This window comes from Fonsecaea multimorphosa, assembly GCF_000836435.1.
Source record: "Fonsecaea multimorphosa CBS 102226 unplaced genomic scaffold supercont1.15, whole genome shotgun sequence".
Lineage (NCBI taxonomy): Eukaryota > Fungi > Ascomycota > Eurotiomycetes > Chaetothyriales > Herpotrichiellaceae > Fonsecaea > Fonsecaea multimorphosa.
The window spans coordinates 537,686-553,077 of NW_015971649.1; the positions used below are offsets into that span (position 1 = coordinate 537,686).

Sequence of the window (15,392 nt, forward strand, 5' to 3'; positions counted from 1 at the left end):
AAGGGTTCGCGAAACGAATTCCGCTAATTCGCTGGTAAGCCGAAAGACTCCATCTTAGCTCCATCGGGAGACGCCTTGCCGATCGGCAATCATAGTTGCTGGAGGATGAAAAGCCAAACTAACCCTAGATATGGAGATTCTCCCATGGCGTTGAAGTCCACCGGAACCATCATTATAGATTTATCAAAATTTTGAGTATGATCCCAGACAACACTGTTGGCTGGTTGGTCAAGAAACTCGCCACCGACGCAAGTCGAACAAGGCTATTGTTTGTCATGCTTATCAATGACTAGGCCGAGACCGTTTAATTACTTCTCTCTGAGGGAAGCATGGGCGTAAAAGGGGCGCAGATCCTATGGCGACGGGTGGCTTTGGCGTAGGCAATATACCATAAGGTCTGGTCTTGCAATGGCTTTGTCACTCGCCTACTATCGCAAGCCGCGTCTCGTAAACAGTCACATAAAACATGACACAGCGTGCTTGGACGGGCTTATCCGCCATGACGAACGGAGCGATCTTGTCCAGATAAAAGGAGCACTAAGTACGTTCTCATTGCCTCTTTTTCATTCCCGAGGCATGCTGGTCACGGGTGGATCTTGCTGTGAACCAGGGCTTCAGCTTCAGCAGCACCCACAAAAATCCGAGGGCAATTGTAGCCATGGTCAGCGACTCGATCTTCGATGGGCTTGCAGCATTGAGGTCCAAGACTGGCGCGGAGATGCGCTCTATCAGTCTTCCTGGTGCAGCACCCTGGGTCGGCACCGGGTCCAGATGGTAGAACATAGTTCTGGGGCCGAACAATCCTTCAAAGCCAAGCTGAATCCTGTCAAAAGGGTTTACAGGAAACTTGGTTCCATCGTCAGCGGTACAGGCCCAGAAGACAATAGGCCAAGGCACTTCGACTTCGGACGAGCTGCCATTCTTTGGTTCCAGATACCGTAGGTGGAGGGGTATGGTCACATCCCATACTCCAACCGCAGCTCTCGTTTCTCCAATACTGCCATTTGGTGTCTGGAGTTCAAGCAGCATTGTCGATCCCCATTTTCTGACGACATAGTCAGGAGCCTCTAGGTCTGTCTCACCTGCAATGGAATGCAATAGGCCAACGTGATGTAATTTCTGAAACAGCGGGTCGTTGCTGAGAAACGCGTATTTGTCGGCAAAGATATGTGAAGGAAGAGTTAGATAGGTCTGTAGTGCGCAAACACTTCCAGGAGGCTTATTCTCGGGCTCGGTCAGTGAAACCGCCGAGGGGAAAGAGATTCGTAAGGTCGGATGCAGTCCAGTCGGCTCGTCAAACGAAACAGTGTATTTCTGGAACTTTGCCTGATCTGAACCAAAGGAATGATGGCGGGAAGGGAAACTGAAAAGCGTAGCTTTCGGATGATCATCTTCTCCGACAACAGTAAGAAAGCCTGATAGCTGAAGGTCTGAGGGTTCGGTTGCTGGTGATGCACTGAGAATACCAACCTCGACCCTGTCGTCCTTTCTAGATTGCACATCGAGATTCCACGCATCAAGAGTTGTGAATTCCCCAATTGGGTCGTAGAATACAGCAGGTTGCTTTGACCAGAAAATGGTGATGGTGAGAGCATGGGAGATGCTGTCGTAGTCAAAGTCCACAGAATCGGCAATGTTTAGGAGGGACACCGTGTGCAGACACTGCAAGTCGTTCGGTGTGCAAACAGAATGGTATATGTAAGCAACCAGGTGCTTTAGCGAAGGCAGAAGAGAATAGTACTGAAAGGATGAAGTCTGGGCGAAGCGTTCGGATGTCAGAGGAGGGCTGATGAAGGTTGCTTCTGGCGAGTCGCAACGGAGCTGTTTCCCGAATACCTTGTGGAGGAGATTGCAAAGGCGATCGACCTGGCCTTCGTGCAAAGGCGTGTATTGGACATGTAGACCAGGGGATATCCTTGAAAGGAACGGAGCGGTTGTGTTATAGGGATGTTCCGGTGCCCAACGGACGTGAAGTTCATGGCATTCTCGTAAGTAACTGGCTATTTCCACCGGCACTTCTTCGAGGCCCAGCGTCAAGCGTTCTTCTCGTGCTGCCTTCAATGCTCCTAGCAATAGCTGACTTTGGCGGACTTGAATATCATCTGGATTGACAGCGCGACTGGGGTGAGTGATATATGTTGATCTCCTGCGCATGACTGAAAGTATTGAAACCGGTACTAGCACCGGTATCGTATGAGTGACGATGGCTTCGTGTAATGAGCGGATGTTGGAAATCTGGAGTGAAAGAGGAGGTGCTTGGGTTGCCCATCAACTGGAAGCCAGATCAACATGGTATGGATTCGACGGTCACGTGTGTGCGCTTCTCACGCAGGGGGGATAGAGTTTGCGCTAACCTTATCGATAAGCCAAAGGCACTGACGTCCATCTTGGAACCCGAATCGGCGAATTTACAACTTGGAACTGCAACTCGTTCAATACCGGCCACAGGCTGCTGGTGCGTCTGTGAAAGAGATCCCACCAACGCTGGGAGCAGAAGCACGACTCTATACCCCCTATACCTCTATCAGATACCTCTGCCAACACCTCGTTTCCACTGCGCTACTGTAACCTCCCAACTCAGTCTCTCCATCCCCGACATGGCACCTACTGTGTCCTCTTCCAGGACGCAACTGTCTTATCCCCTCTACGCCGCCGACTTTGACCCTCTCAATCCGGACTTTCTGCTTGTTGGTGGAGGTGGAGGCTCGTCGTCGACCGGCGTCCCCAACAAAATCTCCCTGCTCGATACTTCGCAAAGAAATCAGTTGAAGGAGGTGGTTGACATTCAGCTTGCCAGCGATGAAGACTCCGTTACGAGTCTCGCGGTCGCCGACTCATCTGCAGCATCGCTCACCGCCTTTGCTGGGATCAACAGTTCTGTTGCCGACCAGAACGCTGGGAAAAACGAACATCTGAGATCGTTCAGGATTGGGCTGCCCACAAGGAAAAGGAAGGCTGACGGCAGTGTCGTCGATGGAGATGAAGAGAAGCTAGCGGCTTCGGCAACCGCCTCACAACCACTGGGCCGGGCTGCGCTGTTCAAATCTGCGACGGCCACCAAGAACGAGACATACCAGAGAGTCCTGCGGTTTTCGCCGGCCACCAAAACTGGTCAACCTCGCCTCGCAGCTATCGCGTCTGGACTTGCTCCAACCAACGAAGTCATTGTGTTTCGCCCGACCCCAAAACCGGGGCTGGATGATGTGATTTCACGCATCGAGCTGGGTAATCGCGAGGCAGGGGACGTGGATTTGGTGGTCGAAGACGACAAGGGCAGCTATTTGCTTGCGTATTGCACCGATGATGAAGTATTTATACAGCAGCTTCCGACATCATCCAAGCCTGATGCTCCAACATCTCTCTTTCGAGCTGCTGAGATATCAACCTCGCTGCCTCCCTCACAGAGACCTAAGTTTCGCGCTTTGCGCTTTTTAACCCCTCGTCATCTGCTACTTCTCAGGAACCGCCCATCACGAACTGGCGCAGATCTCTTGGTCCTTCGAATCAGCCACGACTGTTCGGAAGCCCGCATATCGTTACGCAAACAGCTCAGTATGTCCATAAAAGCGGCGGTTGGGCTGGATGTGTGCAGCCTGACCGAATCGGAGCAAGGCGAGAAGCAGTTCGTGATTGCGGTAGCAGGACAGTCTGGAGAGAACAGCTCGATAGAAATATTGGCGCTCGACTACTCGAGGGAGGCTGGACTGGGAGTTTTCAGATCATACACATTCATCAAAGCCGTTCATAATGGGCCACTCACGCGGCTTGTCTTGTCAAGCTTTAACGGACCAGCTCTTCCAGCCACCGGCACAGTTGGACCCCAATCCCTGCGCCTGGCCTCTGTCGGCGTTGATAAATTTGTGGTGGTCCATTACCTCCCGCTCCGGCCTTTCCCTCCAACCTCAACTAAGGCCCCTCGATATGTGCTCATCCCTCCAGGACGCTCCGAGGCTGTGCAAACATCATTCAGCGTCTTCTTCGCGCTTGTGGTCGTCGGATTTGTTGCTTTCCTCATGCAAGCATTCTGCGAGATCCGTGGCGCCGTGCCACCCGTCCTCGGCGCTCCGGACTGGCTGTCACCGCGTATGCGCGAACTGGTTGCTCGGCCCTATATATTCGCTGACCGAATGAGTTCCGCGGCATCAGATATTCCTGTCGCGGCGCACAGCGCAACGGAAACCCTCAAAAGCTCCGTGGACGAAATCACCTCGTCCCTTTCTTCCGCTTTGTCTTCGGCAACGGATTCACTAAAGAACCTCGTAGAGGAAAACTCCAACTTGGAAACGCCAAAAGCCATCATTGTGCGGGAGCAGTCCTTGGGCGAAATCTCCACCGAGGTTCTGCAGTCGGACGCCGAGGTCGTGCAGAAGGAGACGCTGAAGAAGTGGGAAGAACTGAGCGAGGCGCAAAAGAAGGGCTGGAAGCGCAGGTTGATCGACGCGGGTCACTGGGCAGAGCATCAGGGCGAGAACGTGCTGAAGGGCATCTTGTTCTCGGAGCTCGCTGGAGCCGTGGGTAATTTGGTCGGCGGAGTTTAAAAAGATCATACGTCCGTGATACGAGGCCACTCATTTGTCGTTCCTGATATGAATCGAAACATCTGGGCCGATGGAGAGAAACCCTGCTCAGAATGTTGCGCCTGAGGGTCAGTCCTGCAGCGTATCGTCATATATATAATAATTGGACGTTATATACTCTATCATCATAATTGTCGTTATTTTTCTTCCCCTTTTGCCCCGGACTTCCCATCCAGACGATATCATCCATACGAGGATGGATCTTCACACGTCCCGACCCCCGTCCTCTCCTCTCCAGCAACATAGGTAGAGGTAATCAATACGTCTCATCTGCACTAACCCCGTACGTTCCCCCAGCGGCATACCACGCAGCCATGATGAGATCGCACAGATCCTTGGCCTCGACGTCCTTGAGGGGCAGGTGATGTCCGCCCTCGAAATCCATGTGGAAGCAGACGTCGCTGTCGCAGGCCTTGAGCAGCTCGAGACAGCCGGGTTTGACGTGGTCGTCACGGCCCCACGCGTGCACGGTGGGGATTTGGCGCAGGAGGTCGTAGTCGCGGACGTCGACGGTCTCGCTCAGCGAAATGGGCGGGAACGGCCCACCGATCATGACGCCGAACTTGAATTTCCATCGACTCTCGCCCGATGATGAGTCGTCGCGCTCCTCGATCTTCTGCCGCAGGAGCAATCCCGGAACGAGCCTCGCGCCCTGCGAAAAGCCAATGATGCCGACAAAGCTGTCGGCGCCACCGTTGTCCTCCATGGCCCTGAGAATCACGTTATCCACCGCCTCGACTTCTTCTGGCGGGGTGGCCTCCTGGTCACTCTCGCCGGCTTTGAACTTGCGGCTCACCCAGCGGTAAAAGGGCGCGCAGGACGCGAAAACGGGCAGCATTCCAAACCCCGGCGTGCCCTCGATGGGCGCCTGCACGAACACGAACCGGAATTGCTTTTCGAGGTTCCAGATCAGGCGTCGGCACTGGATCTTGAACACCGTGCTGTTGGACCCGCCGCCGTGCAGCATCAGGATCGCGGGGAGTAAGTTGCCCGTGTGGGAATGCGTGGGTCGAGTGGCGGCCATGGTTGATGGTTTGTTTGTTCTCGTTGTTGTTGTTGTTGTTGCCCGCAATAGCGCCTGGGTTTTGTTGGGAGCTGGGTTGCCTTCCCAGTCTATCTTGGTTGGAAGTTTTGCTGGGTATGAGTAGAAAAAGGGCGTTTGCTTGGGAATGTTCCTCGTAAGAGCCCGGTACATCAGCTTGAGAGAGAGGCCGCCGGGTACGGGATCGTGAGTTCGTTCCTCGGGGATTCAGTGGGCTGTGATCATTGGGATCCTTCACCTTTTCGTCGCTTAACAGAATGAACGCTGGTACTGGATTTCCGCTTGGTTGAGTCTGATGCGTTTGCCTGAATTTGAGTTCACATTTGCCAGGAAAGAGTAGTATATCGACAATGAAATCTCTTACTCAATAGTCTATGTTGGACTTCTATGAAATATGGGAGTGAAGAAAGTCTCAATGGAACAGCAGAATCAAAAGGCAAAACCAGCCCTCCACGTGATAAGGCTAGACACGGCCACCGACGAGGCTGAGGGACTCGCGATTTAGCCTGGTCGCCTCAGCCAAAAATAGAGCTAAAGATCTTGTGCGACAGATTCATTTTGAATGTGTATGGTCAACCCTTCTTTTTCATTTCACGGTGCCTCAGCCGACTCCAAATCTATGTATTGATATTAGGTGAGGAAATACCATTCCAGTCTGCCACCATCTCACACCAAGAATGTCCCGCTATTGGAATGGATCACGATCCCTGTCGCGTTGGCATCTTTCAAGCAGTACAAGTATGCTTCGGCGAGGTCTACGGGTTGTCCGACTTTCGCAGTGGGTAACCTGCTCTCGAGGGTCGCAAAGAATGCCTTTTTGCCCTCCTCACCCATGCCCTGCCAAAGATCTGTCTCGATGACCCCTGGAGCGACACAGTTGACGCGGATGGGCGCCAGATCGAAAGCCAACTGTCGTGCTAGACCATTCAGCCCGGCCCCAATGAGTGCTAGCATGGACCATCCTCCAGCGATTGGCTTTTCAGATATAGAACCGCCGGTCAAGACGACGGAAGAGTGCCGATCCTTCTTCATGTACCGTGTTCCGATTTTGACAACCAGGATCGCAGCAATGGTTCGAACTTGGTTACACTTTTGCCACTTCTCCAGCGTAACCTCGTCGAGCGGAATCATGGGCAGTCGATCTCCAGCCATGTACACAATATGGTCAACATTGCCGACCTCCTCGAACAGAGCCTCGATATTGGCCTCGACGTTGGGGCTGGCTAGGTCACAGGCGAATCCGTAGATGCGGTCTTTGGCGTCTGGGTAGTCCCTGACAAGCTGGGCGCATACGTCCTTGACCTTGGAGGCTCGGGATGAAGAGAGGATGATTGTTGCTCCAAATTCGACCAGGGCCTGCGCAACGCTGATTCCGACACCGCCAGTGCCTCCGACCAGAAGAACACGTTGGCCCGCAAGCTTGTTCGTGAATCGTGCAGGAGACATGTCTATGGTAGGGTGTTATTGGGCTTCGAATGGGAATGCTGAAAATCCGGGAAGATGTCGAAAGACACTTGCTCTTGTATTCACAGCGGTGGTTAGGCAGGTGCTACTCTGCTGGAGGGAGAAGGCTCGATGAACGCTTCGAGTGTTTTATTTCTTTTGACATCTTCAGGTTGTCGCTTGATACTCGGTATCTTCTGTCTGCCATGTCTCCTATCTCCGCCATCTCCTCTTACCTTGACAGTCGGTGGGTACCTAGTTACAATTACCTCCATGGCAGGCCACGCATGCGCTGGTTGTTGAGGGGATTCAATGCGCATCGAGCTCGATCTCGTGGAATGGGCTTACCATCTGCTCCTCCTCTTTTCCTGGGTACGTCAAAAATGATTGGGTTGCCGAGTATGATCTTGCAAAAGATTGAAGATTGAAGATTGAAAAAGCAACAGAATAACGCAAGTTCCGCATTGGGGAAATGCGAATACGCCTCAAGCGACGTCATTGGCGTCGGTGGGCTCTTATTTTTTCTATTTCCTTTTGTACCTAGTACTCTCCTCTCTGTCGGACATGCACACGGCAGTACGATTGACGAGCTTTCCAGAGCGTCGCCAAATGATGCTTAACGCCGACGATGATTGATTCTGGCACTTGTCCGTGTGGTTCATAGGTACTCAAAGCATCTTCAGAAGCCTGTCCGCCATGTGCCATTCATCACGCCATAATTTGCAATGCCTGTTATCGCCAGTGACCCCTACTGAAGGATTGGCTCATCGCGTGCATTTTCAGAATGGTGAGACCATCGTACCCACTCACAAGGGAGATGCTGATGTATCAAACCTTCTCCGGTGAGGCCTCAAGACCTCGCTTCACACGAATTCCCGAGCACAAGGGCAATTCTCGGTATCTCACCGACAAGCGTACCCGATTGACACAAATAGAAGCAGGTAGATGCAGCATCGTGTTTTTCATTGTCTCAGGCAATGTCCGCTTTAAACACCAACGCAACGCCGTCGTCGCCGGCGGTAACAATTCTGTTTCCACCCCCACCTTGTACAAACCCCAATACACCACCTCCTTCTCCCTCCCCTCTATGTCCCTTCCACTCCTGAACGAACCCTTGCCCTGCAGCCGTTGTCCCTCCCCTCACATCCCATCTCCTGACCACTCCGTCCATGCCCGCAGAGGTCAAGAGCCAGCCGCCCTTTTGTGGATTCCTGACGAATTCGACTTTGACCACCGCGTATTCTTCATGTGCTTCTTTGATATGTCTCCGCACTGCGAAGCGATGGGCTGTGTCGAACAGGGCAATTGAGCCATCGACGCTTCCTGCGGCAAGAATGTTGAGGGGTGGAGAAGAGAAAGAAAGTGTCTCGACGCCGTCAGATTGGGCTTGTAGGGAGGCCAGGATCTGCCCTGCCGAAGAGGCCTGCTGTTGTCTCCCGCCGCCCTTGGTGCCGCCGCTCTTCTTTGCCTGATCCGCCGCTTGTGGCAGGCCCACAACTTTGATGTTCCCACCCGCACCACCCACGGCAACCATCGACGGAGTGCATGCGACGCTGTAAAGACCGCCTTCAACTTCAAAGCGTTGGTCTGCGGCGGTAAACGAGATGACGGCTTGACCTGCAGAGAAGACGTCACAAACATAGAGGCTGCCATCTTCCGAGACTGTCGCGAGGAGCGAACCGTCTGGCGTCCACGCTCCGGCGGTGCATGATGCAGTGTGGAGGTAGAACGCCTGCACAATTGTGAGGGGACTGGCTTTATCGTCGGCGTTGATCTGATAGACCCAAACCGATCCATCATTGGCGCCGAGGGCTACTACGTTCTCCTGGTCTTTGTTCGGAGATGGCGCTAGCCAGTTAATCTCTTCCACTTCAGCAGTCTCGGCCACGAATGTCCATTCTCTTGAGCCCGAGGCTTCTGATGACCTCCATGCGCGTAGTTTCCCGTCAAGTCCCGCTGTTAACACGTATTCACCACGGGGGTATGTGAAGGCTACTGCATTGACCGAGTCGGTATGCCCGTCCAGCTTTTGGAGGGGTTGAACGCTTTTTCTCTCGCCCTGAGGCGCGTTGGTGTTTTGAGTTGTGGTAGGTATCGATGCGTCAAAAAGGTATGCGACGTCGTCGCCGCCGCCTGTGATCACGATAGCTGGATTGGTGGGGTGTTGCGCTATACAGAATATGCTGTCTGTGTGGTGGTCGAAATGCGCGGCAGAGTCGTTTTGCAGTTGAATTTCTTGTTCGTCGCCTTCTATGTCCTCGTCATCTTCGTCATCCATTGGGTGGTCATGGTCGTCGTCTACTATTTCTTCGGCTGCTTCATCTGCGTCCAGCAAGTCGTCGTCCTCCGGTTCTGAGTTCTCGGGCGGCCGAGGGACCGGTTGAGGGTGGGACATGCTGGGCGGACAGACGAGGGTTGCTTTGGGGGTAGTGTATATGCTAACAGAGCTCAGCAAGAAGGAGGAGGGGAGCGAAAGAAGAGTTCGAACGGAGCAAGAGCAGAATATTATGAGGGATCAATGCGACGCCCCCCGCTTAGAAATGCGTTCCTTGTGGTGTTTACCCGCACGAAAAAAAGACTTGGGTTCGCGAAGTTTGGAGATGGCCGGCTCTTGCGTCATTGGCTACCTAGAGCACTCAGCCTTGCGACTGAGGCTTCAGCCTCGTGGCCCCTGATATTCATACCAAGGTAATTAATAAGCGACTCAGTCGATTTCGAGGAATCACAGAGTACGCTGCAATCTTGAGGCAAGTGAACTGCTTGTTACGAGGCAGGCGTCGTCATGATTAAGAGGAGGTTCAACTACAGAGTGCTGGCCATATCATGGTCATGGATTCTCGGCCAAGTGGTTCGCAGCACTCACACAGCCAATTTTCCCCTGGGCGGAATATACCATCCGGCAAAATTGGGCCTCTTTTTGGGTTCTCACTATTGTGGTGTTGTGTTTGGAAAGATACTACCTAAATCCTCCTTTGGTACCAGGGGGGATATGAATCTGAGATCGGCACCAGTCACTGGAAGGGCCATGCTCATAAGCTGTGGGACGGACCGCACCCCTTGATCGCTTTTCAGGGATGGAAGGCAACTTTTTCCAGTCGGGACAGCTTCATGATGTTCACTGCCAGCTCTCAAGACAGATGCAGCCTCTGCCATTCCGTCGGCGATCAATCGAATAAGATGTCGCCTCATGATCTCCTGTTTCTGCGACCCTCTGGATCTCCGAGGTTTTATCCTTCTACCAGATTGTGGAGGCAAGTTCTGAAACACTTCTCCGTCTCCGTAGCGGCGGAGAGGCTCAAAAAGTGGCTGATCTGGCTGGCGACCAGGGAAGACAAAGAACACCATGATATCCCAGCTACAACGCATCTCATTCGCCATTTGGGCTCGATGGTAGGCACGCTGTGGAACGCAGAGGCCGGACTTGTTACTAGGAAAAGCAAAAGCAAGTAACCATGCAGGTGGCACGCGGCTGGGGCTTGATGGCGTTGGATCAAATGCAATTGAACACAGTCATTCGGCGAATTTGCAACTCCTGAGCGTGTTTCAGATACATCCGAAAAGCCACCCATGGTGACCCTGGGGCCAAATCTCCCAAGCTCCAAGTGAAGATCGCACCTAGCTAGGCGACCCTAAACCCTGGTTGTTTAACTGGAATCCTTACCGCAGAAGGACCAATCTAGGCTGCTGATGCCCAGCCGAGGGGGCCACGGATAGCTTTGTCTCCCCCAATCGCCCTCCTCCTTCTTCCTCTGGGTGCTTCTTCTCCCCCCATTATTTGTTCGCCTCCGACGACACCCTCTTTCTTCCATCTCTTCCACCCATTCGACCCTTTCTAGCCGCCCACTGTTACAGTGAAGAGTTGGCTGCCCATTGGGCCAATCCAGGCCAATCCAATTGCCCTCTTCCTGGTTTGCAGGTTTCAGCCTGATCCCGAATCGACTCCATTGCTGTCTGCCTCTCGTTCGTTCGCTCGCTCGTCCATTCGATCCCACCCAATACGAGGTACCTGAGAGGCCATCGCTGGTCGCCCTATTCCTGCCGGGCTACCTCCCGTCACCTACCCTTGTCTTCAACGTTACTCCCCAGGCCAATTCTTGTTCTCCAGCTCGAAGCACCACGACTTTAGACGTCGTATAGAATCCTGCTGTACAATGCCATTGTCTGTTCACTGATACTCGCGTCAAAGTACCTTCTTTGACCGGACAGCGCCGCCAAAATATCACCGGTCAAGGAGTGTGGATCAAACTGCGCTCACCAACACACGAACCCCGGGCCAAGACTCAATACAGGAGTATCTCAAACGGATTCACTGAAACTTCCAAAGACGGTTTCCGACTTCTACTCGTCTGCTACACGTCGGCATCCTGAGATTCGCGGAGCCGCACGTATGCTGTCGCTGTCTGCGCCTGCTCAGCCGACTACCGCACCCCGCTGAATTCTAGCTCTGCTACAATATCAACCTCTTGTCTTGCGTCTCCCGCCCAAGACCAAAACCAGACGTGTAACAGAGGTCCTTCAGACGCCGTCCCGACAATGGCTTCAGGACCCGAAAATGGGTAAGTGGCACAGCGACCGAACTGCAAAACCTCTGCCGCACATTTGTGGTCATGCCACTGACTCTTTCCCAGTTTCTACTCCTCGGGCCAGTTTATGAATCCAGGTCCTGCTCCTCGCCCTCCCACCGATCGCCCTCGACATCTGGAGTTACAGCGCTCAAACACCTCGATACCGACAAGCACCTTCGAGTCCATGTCTATAGGCGGCCCCGCCTCTCCGGCCGTCAGTACTCCAAGTGCCCCTTACTTCTCTAATGGCAGTTCTCTGTCCCTATCAACAAACGGAAAACCCTCGGGTCCGGTCACTATCATCAAGGAAGGCCATGTGCGCTGCAAAGAAGACAAATTTCTCGCTCAATGGAACCAACGATACCTGATTCTCCGCGAGTTCAGACTGGATTTCTTGAAGAGTGAGAACGGGAAGCTCATGCAGTCCATTCAACTGAATACTGTGACGGGGGTGACTCGTTCTGAGGAAACCCGGATGGCCTTTGAAATCACCCGCGTTGCGAATCCCAAAGATGCCGGCGGCAAAATCGTCATGGCTCGTGATCTGCCGACCCGGACCATCACCTGTGAAGTCCGCAACGACGACGAAATCTACGACTGGATTGACAAAATATACGAGCGGTGCCCAGGCATGGGGGGCGTCAGTAATCCCACAAACTTCAGCCATCGTATCCACGTTGGCTTTGACCCTCAGACAGGCGGCTTTGTCGGATTACCGCAGGAGTGGGAGAAACTGTTGAATAATTCTGCCATTACAAGAGACGACTACAAGAAGAATCCCCAGGCCGTCATCGAAGTTTTACAGTTTGTTTCAGACCAGAAAATGCGTGAGCAGCATCCCGAGATGTATACCCCCGGTATGGTCACCCCGCCGGCCACCCAGCCAAATAAACAACTTGGATTCCCAACAGGCGGCAATAGTGTTGCACCTCCAAGGCCAGCGCCACCCACAGATGCACAGCGGTATAATGCTAATCAATTCATCAACAAATATCAGGAAGGCCCTGCCCGAATAGGGACCCCCCCAGCAAAACCACCCTTGCAGCGGGCGCAAACAGACAAAGGTGCATACGACATGGAGGCTGATGCCGCCCGGATTAAAGCAATCGCCAATGAAGAACAAAAGCGTCGTCAGATGGAAGCGGAAGCGAAGCGGGCGAGAGAGGTCGAAAGACAGAGGGAACAGGAGCGAGAGGATATTGAGCGCAGCCGCAAAGAGCAAGAAGCCTATAATGCTTCATTACCAAAGTCACGTCCGCCGTTAGCTCAGCAGGAGATCGGAGGATACGGGAGTGGCTCTGATCGTGCGCCCAACCGGCAAGATCCTAGATATAATCCCGCGAGAGCCGCGCCAAGTGCTCCCCAGCAATCGTCCTCAGGGTCAGCAAGGCAAACTCCCACAGCGCAAAGACCCGCCCCTTCTGCTCCGAGCAGCAATTCCCAAAAATCCGTTCCCCAGTCACTTGCCTCCAGCCAGAGTTCATTACGATCACCAGAGAGCAGAGAGCGTGATCGCCAGCCTTCACCAAATGCCAGATATCCTCCGAGCGAGGTGTCCCGGAAGGACTCTCCTCCCAAAACACAGGCCAACGGCGTGAATGGACAGTCTGTGAGTCGATCACAAGGATCTGTACAGCATCCCAAGCCTCTCAATGTCGCCAAACAGCCGCAAGCGAAACCTGCAGTTGACCCACGCAAAGAAGCCGAAATTGCACTAACGGCGAAGAAGCCAGTCGAAGAGCGGGCCAAGGAAGTTCGGATGTCGAGTATGAGCGAAAGCGAAGTCATGGCCAAGCTCAAACAGGTGGTGTCCAAAGATAATCCTTTGGAGTCATACAGCAAGCAAAAGAAGATTGGTCAGGGCGCTTCCGGCTCAGTCTATGTTGCCCGTGTCAAGGAAAGCGCAACATCAGCTGTCGCACGTGAACTATACCGAACACATGGTCCGAAGGGCCAAGTCGCCATCAAGCAGATGGATCTTCGCAACCAGCCGCGAAAGGAGTTGATCGTCAACGAGATCATCGTCATGAAAGACTCCAAACACCCCAACATCGTCAACTTCCTCGACTCTTTCCTCCAAGAACAGAACAATGAGCTGTGGGTGGTGATGGAGTTTATGGAGGGTGGTGCGCTTACGGATATCATCGACAATAACCCTGTGATCACCGAGGATCAGATTTCCACAATCTGCTACGAAACCTGCAAAGGGCTCGCCCATTTGCATTCTCAAGATATCATCCACCGAGACATCAAGAGTGACAATGTGCTGCTCGACCGAGTGGGCAACGTCAAGATCAGTAAGTGACCCCGTCCCCTGACCGAAAGCGATGATGTTGCTGACCCAGACTGCATAGCCGATTTTGGGTTTTGTGCAAAGCTCACGGAATCAAAGAGCAAACGCGCGACAATGGTCGGCACACCCTACTGGATGGCCCCCGAAGTCGTGAAGCAAAAAGAGTACGGCCCCAAGGTTGACATTTGGTCTCTCGGTATTATGGCTATTGAGATGATTGAGTCGGAGCCGCCGTATCTAAACGAAGAACCGCTCAAGGCCTTGTTCTTGATTGCGACAAACGGCACACCACGCTTGAAGAACCCCAACAAACTGTCACGGGAGCTGAAGGCGTTCCTCAGTGTCTGCCTCTGCGTCGACGTCAGGAGCCGCGCTAGCGCCGACGAATTGCTGCGGAACGACTTTATGCGCATGGGTTGCAGTTTGGCGAGTCTGAGCGAACTTTTGAAATGGCGAGAAAAGGGTCGGCAATGATCGACTCTCGCCGCAATTTCAGGCCAGGGTAACATGGAACATTACTGGCTGACGGACGAATTTAATGGCCATTGGGAAAGGATCATACAGGCGTCGACGTTCAATTCACTCCACACGCATCTTGGATACTGTGCTGAAGTTTATTTGGAGCTGCAGTTATGGAAAGTCTAGACCGACGAGAACAACACGCCCGCGGCTTGCAAGCAAGCGGACAATCACCGAGGCGAGGAGTTTGATTGTGTGTTTCTTATCAAGACCCAGAGACGCCTGAAGAGAGAAGAGACTACGATGATGGTTATTTCACGGTTGATGACTGAATGGGAAACGGATCTTGCGTTAAATGCTTGTCAGTTCACAGGGAGCATCTTACCCCTTCAACTGCTTTGCACAACAATATGCCTGGGTATGAAGGAGGGATGTTGAGGCATCATGCAAAGCTCGTACGTGGCCGCAAGCCGCTGGATACATGGACACAGTCTGCACGAGTCTTGGGCACCGGCTTGGTTTCGGCCATGGTTCCACTCAAGGGCGGACGAGGCGCTGGCAGGAGATGGATTGCCACGTCAGGCCAATGCCGCGACCGCGAAGAGAAGAAGGCGAAGGTCTGCGCTATACACATTGAACACGGAGCGAGGGGAAGAGAGAAGATAGGCACAGAGCGAGAGAGGCGCTTCCGCCAAAAAAAAGGGGGGAGAATCAAATCCAGATTTCTGAAAGCTTTATTACCCCGTAACACTCTGACCTTGTCTGTCCAGCCCAAGCCCATCGGTAGTCGGCAGCGGCCTGGGCCGACCGATAGATGATGACAAAAGGGCCCCTTGGGCTTACGAGGTTCTCGTACAAGTGGCACAAGGCAATCCATGCCCCTTTTTGCTTCAGGCCCCATTGAGCTGTTGAGCTGCCACTGGGAACACGACACGACACGACCCGAACGACGGAGTCTTAGAGAGGACGCCAGGCCACTACAAATGCCCGAAATAATGATAATGGGCCCCCTG

At 53.3% G+C, this 15,392-nt stretch overlaps 6 protein-coding genes across 6 annotated transcripts; 2 read left to right on the forward strand and 4 right to left on the reverse strand.

Moving 5' to 3' along the window:
• Positions 1-549: 549 nt before the first annotated feature.
• On the reverse strand, positions 550-2,154 carry Z520_07554 (uncharacterized protein; the record flags this gene model as incomplete). The annotated part of the gene is made up of 1 exon (XM_016778051.1): positions 550-2,154. The coding sequence occupies one exon, from the start codon at positions 2,152-2,154 to the stop codon at positions 550-552; it is 1,605 nt and encodes a 534-aa protein (XP_016630957.1).
• A 443-nt stretch (positions 2,155-2,597) lies between these two features.
• Positions 2,598-4,538, forward strand: Z520_07555 (uncharacterized protein; the record flags this gene model as incomplete). The annotated part of the gene is made up of 1 exon (XM_016778052.1): positions 2,598-4,538. One exon carries the CDS (start codon positions 2,598-2,600, stop codon positions 4,536-4,538), a length of 1,941 nt encoding a protein of 646 aa, XP_016630958.1.
• Positions 4,539-4,833: 295 nt separating this feature from the next.
• On the reverse strand, positions 4,834-5,601 carry Z520_07556 (uncharacterized protein; the record flags this gene model as incomplete). Its single annotated transcript, XM_016778053.1, has 1 exon — positions 4,834-5,601. The coding sequence occupies one exon, from the start codon at positions 5,599-5,601 to the stop codon at positions 4,834-4,836; it is 768 nt and encodes a 255-aa protein (XP_016630959.1).
• Positions 5,602-6,285: 684 nt separating this feature from the next.
• On the reverse strand, positions 6,286-7,065 carry Z520_07557 (uncharacterized protein; the record flags this gene model as incomplete). The annotated part of the gene is made up of 1 exon (XM_016778054.1): positions 6,286-7,065. One exon carries the CDS (start codon positions 7,063-7,065, stop codon positions 6,286-6,288), a length of 780 nt encoding a protein of 259 aa, XP_016630960.1.
• A 967-nt stretch (positions 7,066-8,032) lies between these two features.
• Positions 8,033-9,457, reverse strand: Z520_07558 (uncharacterized protein; the record flags this gene model as incomplete). Its single annotated transcript, XM_016778055.1, has 1 exon — positions 8,033-9,457. One exon carries the CDS (start codon positions 9,455-9,457, stop codon positions 8,033-8,035), a length of 1,425 nt encoding a protein of 474 aa, XP_016630961.1.
• A 2,138-nt stretch (positions 9,458-11,595) lies between these two features.
• Z520_07559 (uncharacterized protein) lies at positions 11,596-14,394 on the forward strand (the record flags this gene model as incomplete). Its single annotated transcript, XM_016778056.1, has 3 exons — positions 11,596-11,618; positions 11,691-13,924; positions 13,982-14,394. The coding sequence occupies 3 exons, from the start codon at positions 11,596-11,598 to the stop codon at positions 14,392-14,394; spliced, it is 2,670 nt and encodes an 889-aa protein (XP_016630962.1).
• Positions 14,395-15,392: the final 998 nt, after the last annotated feature.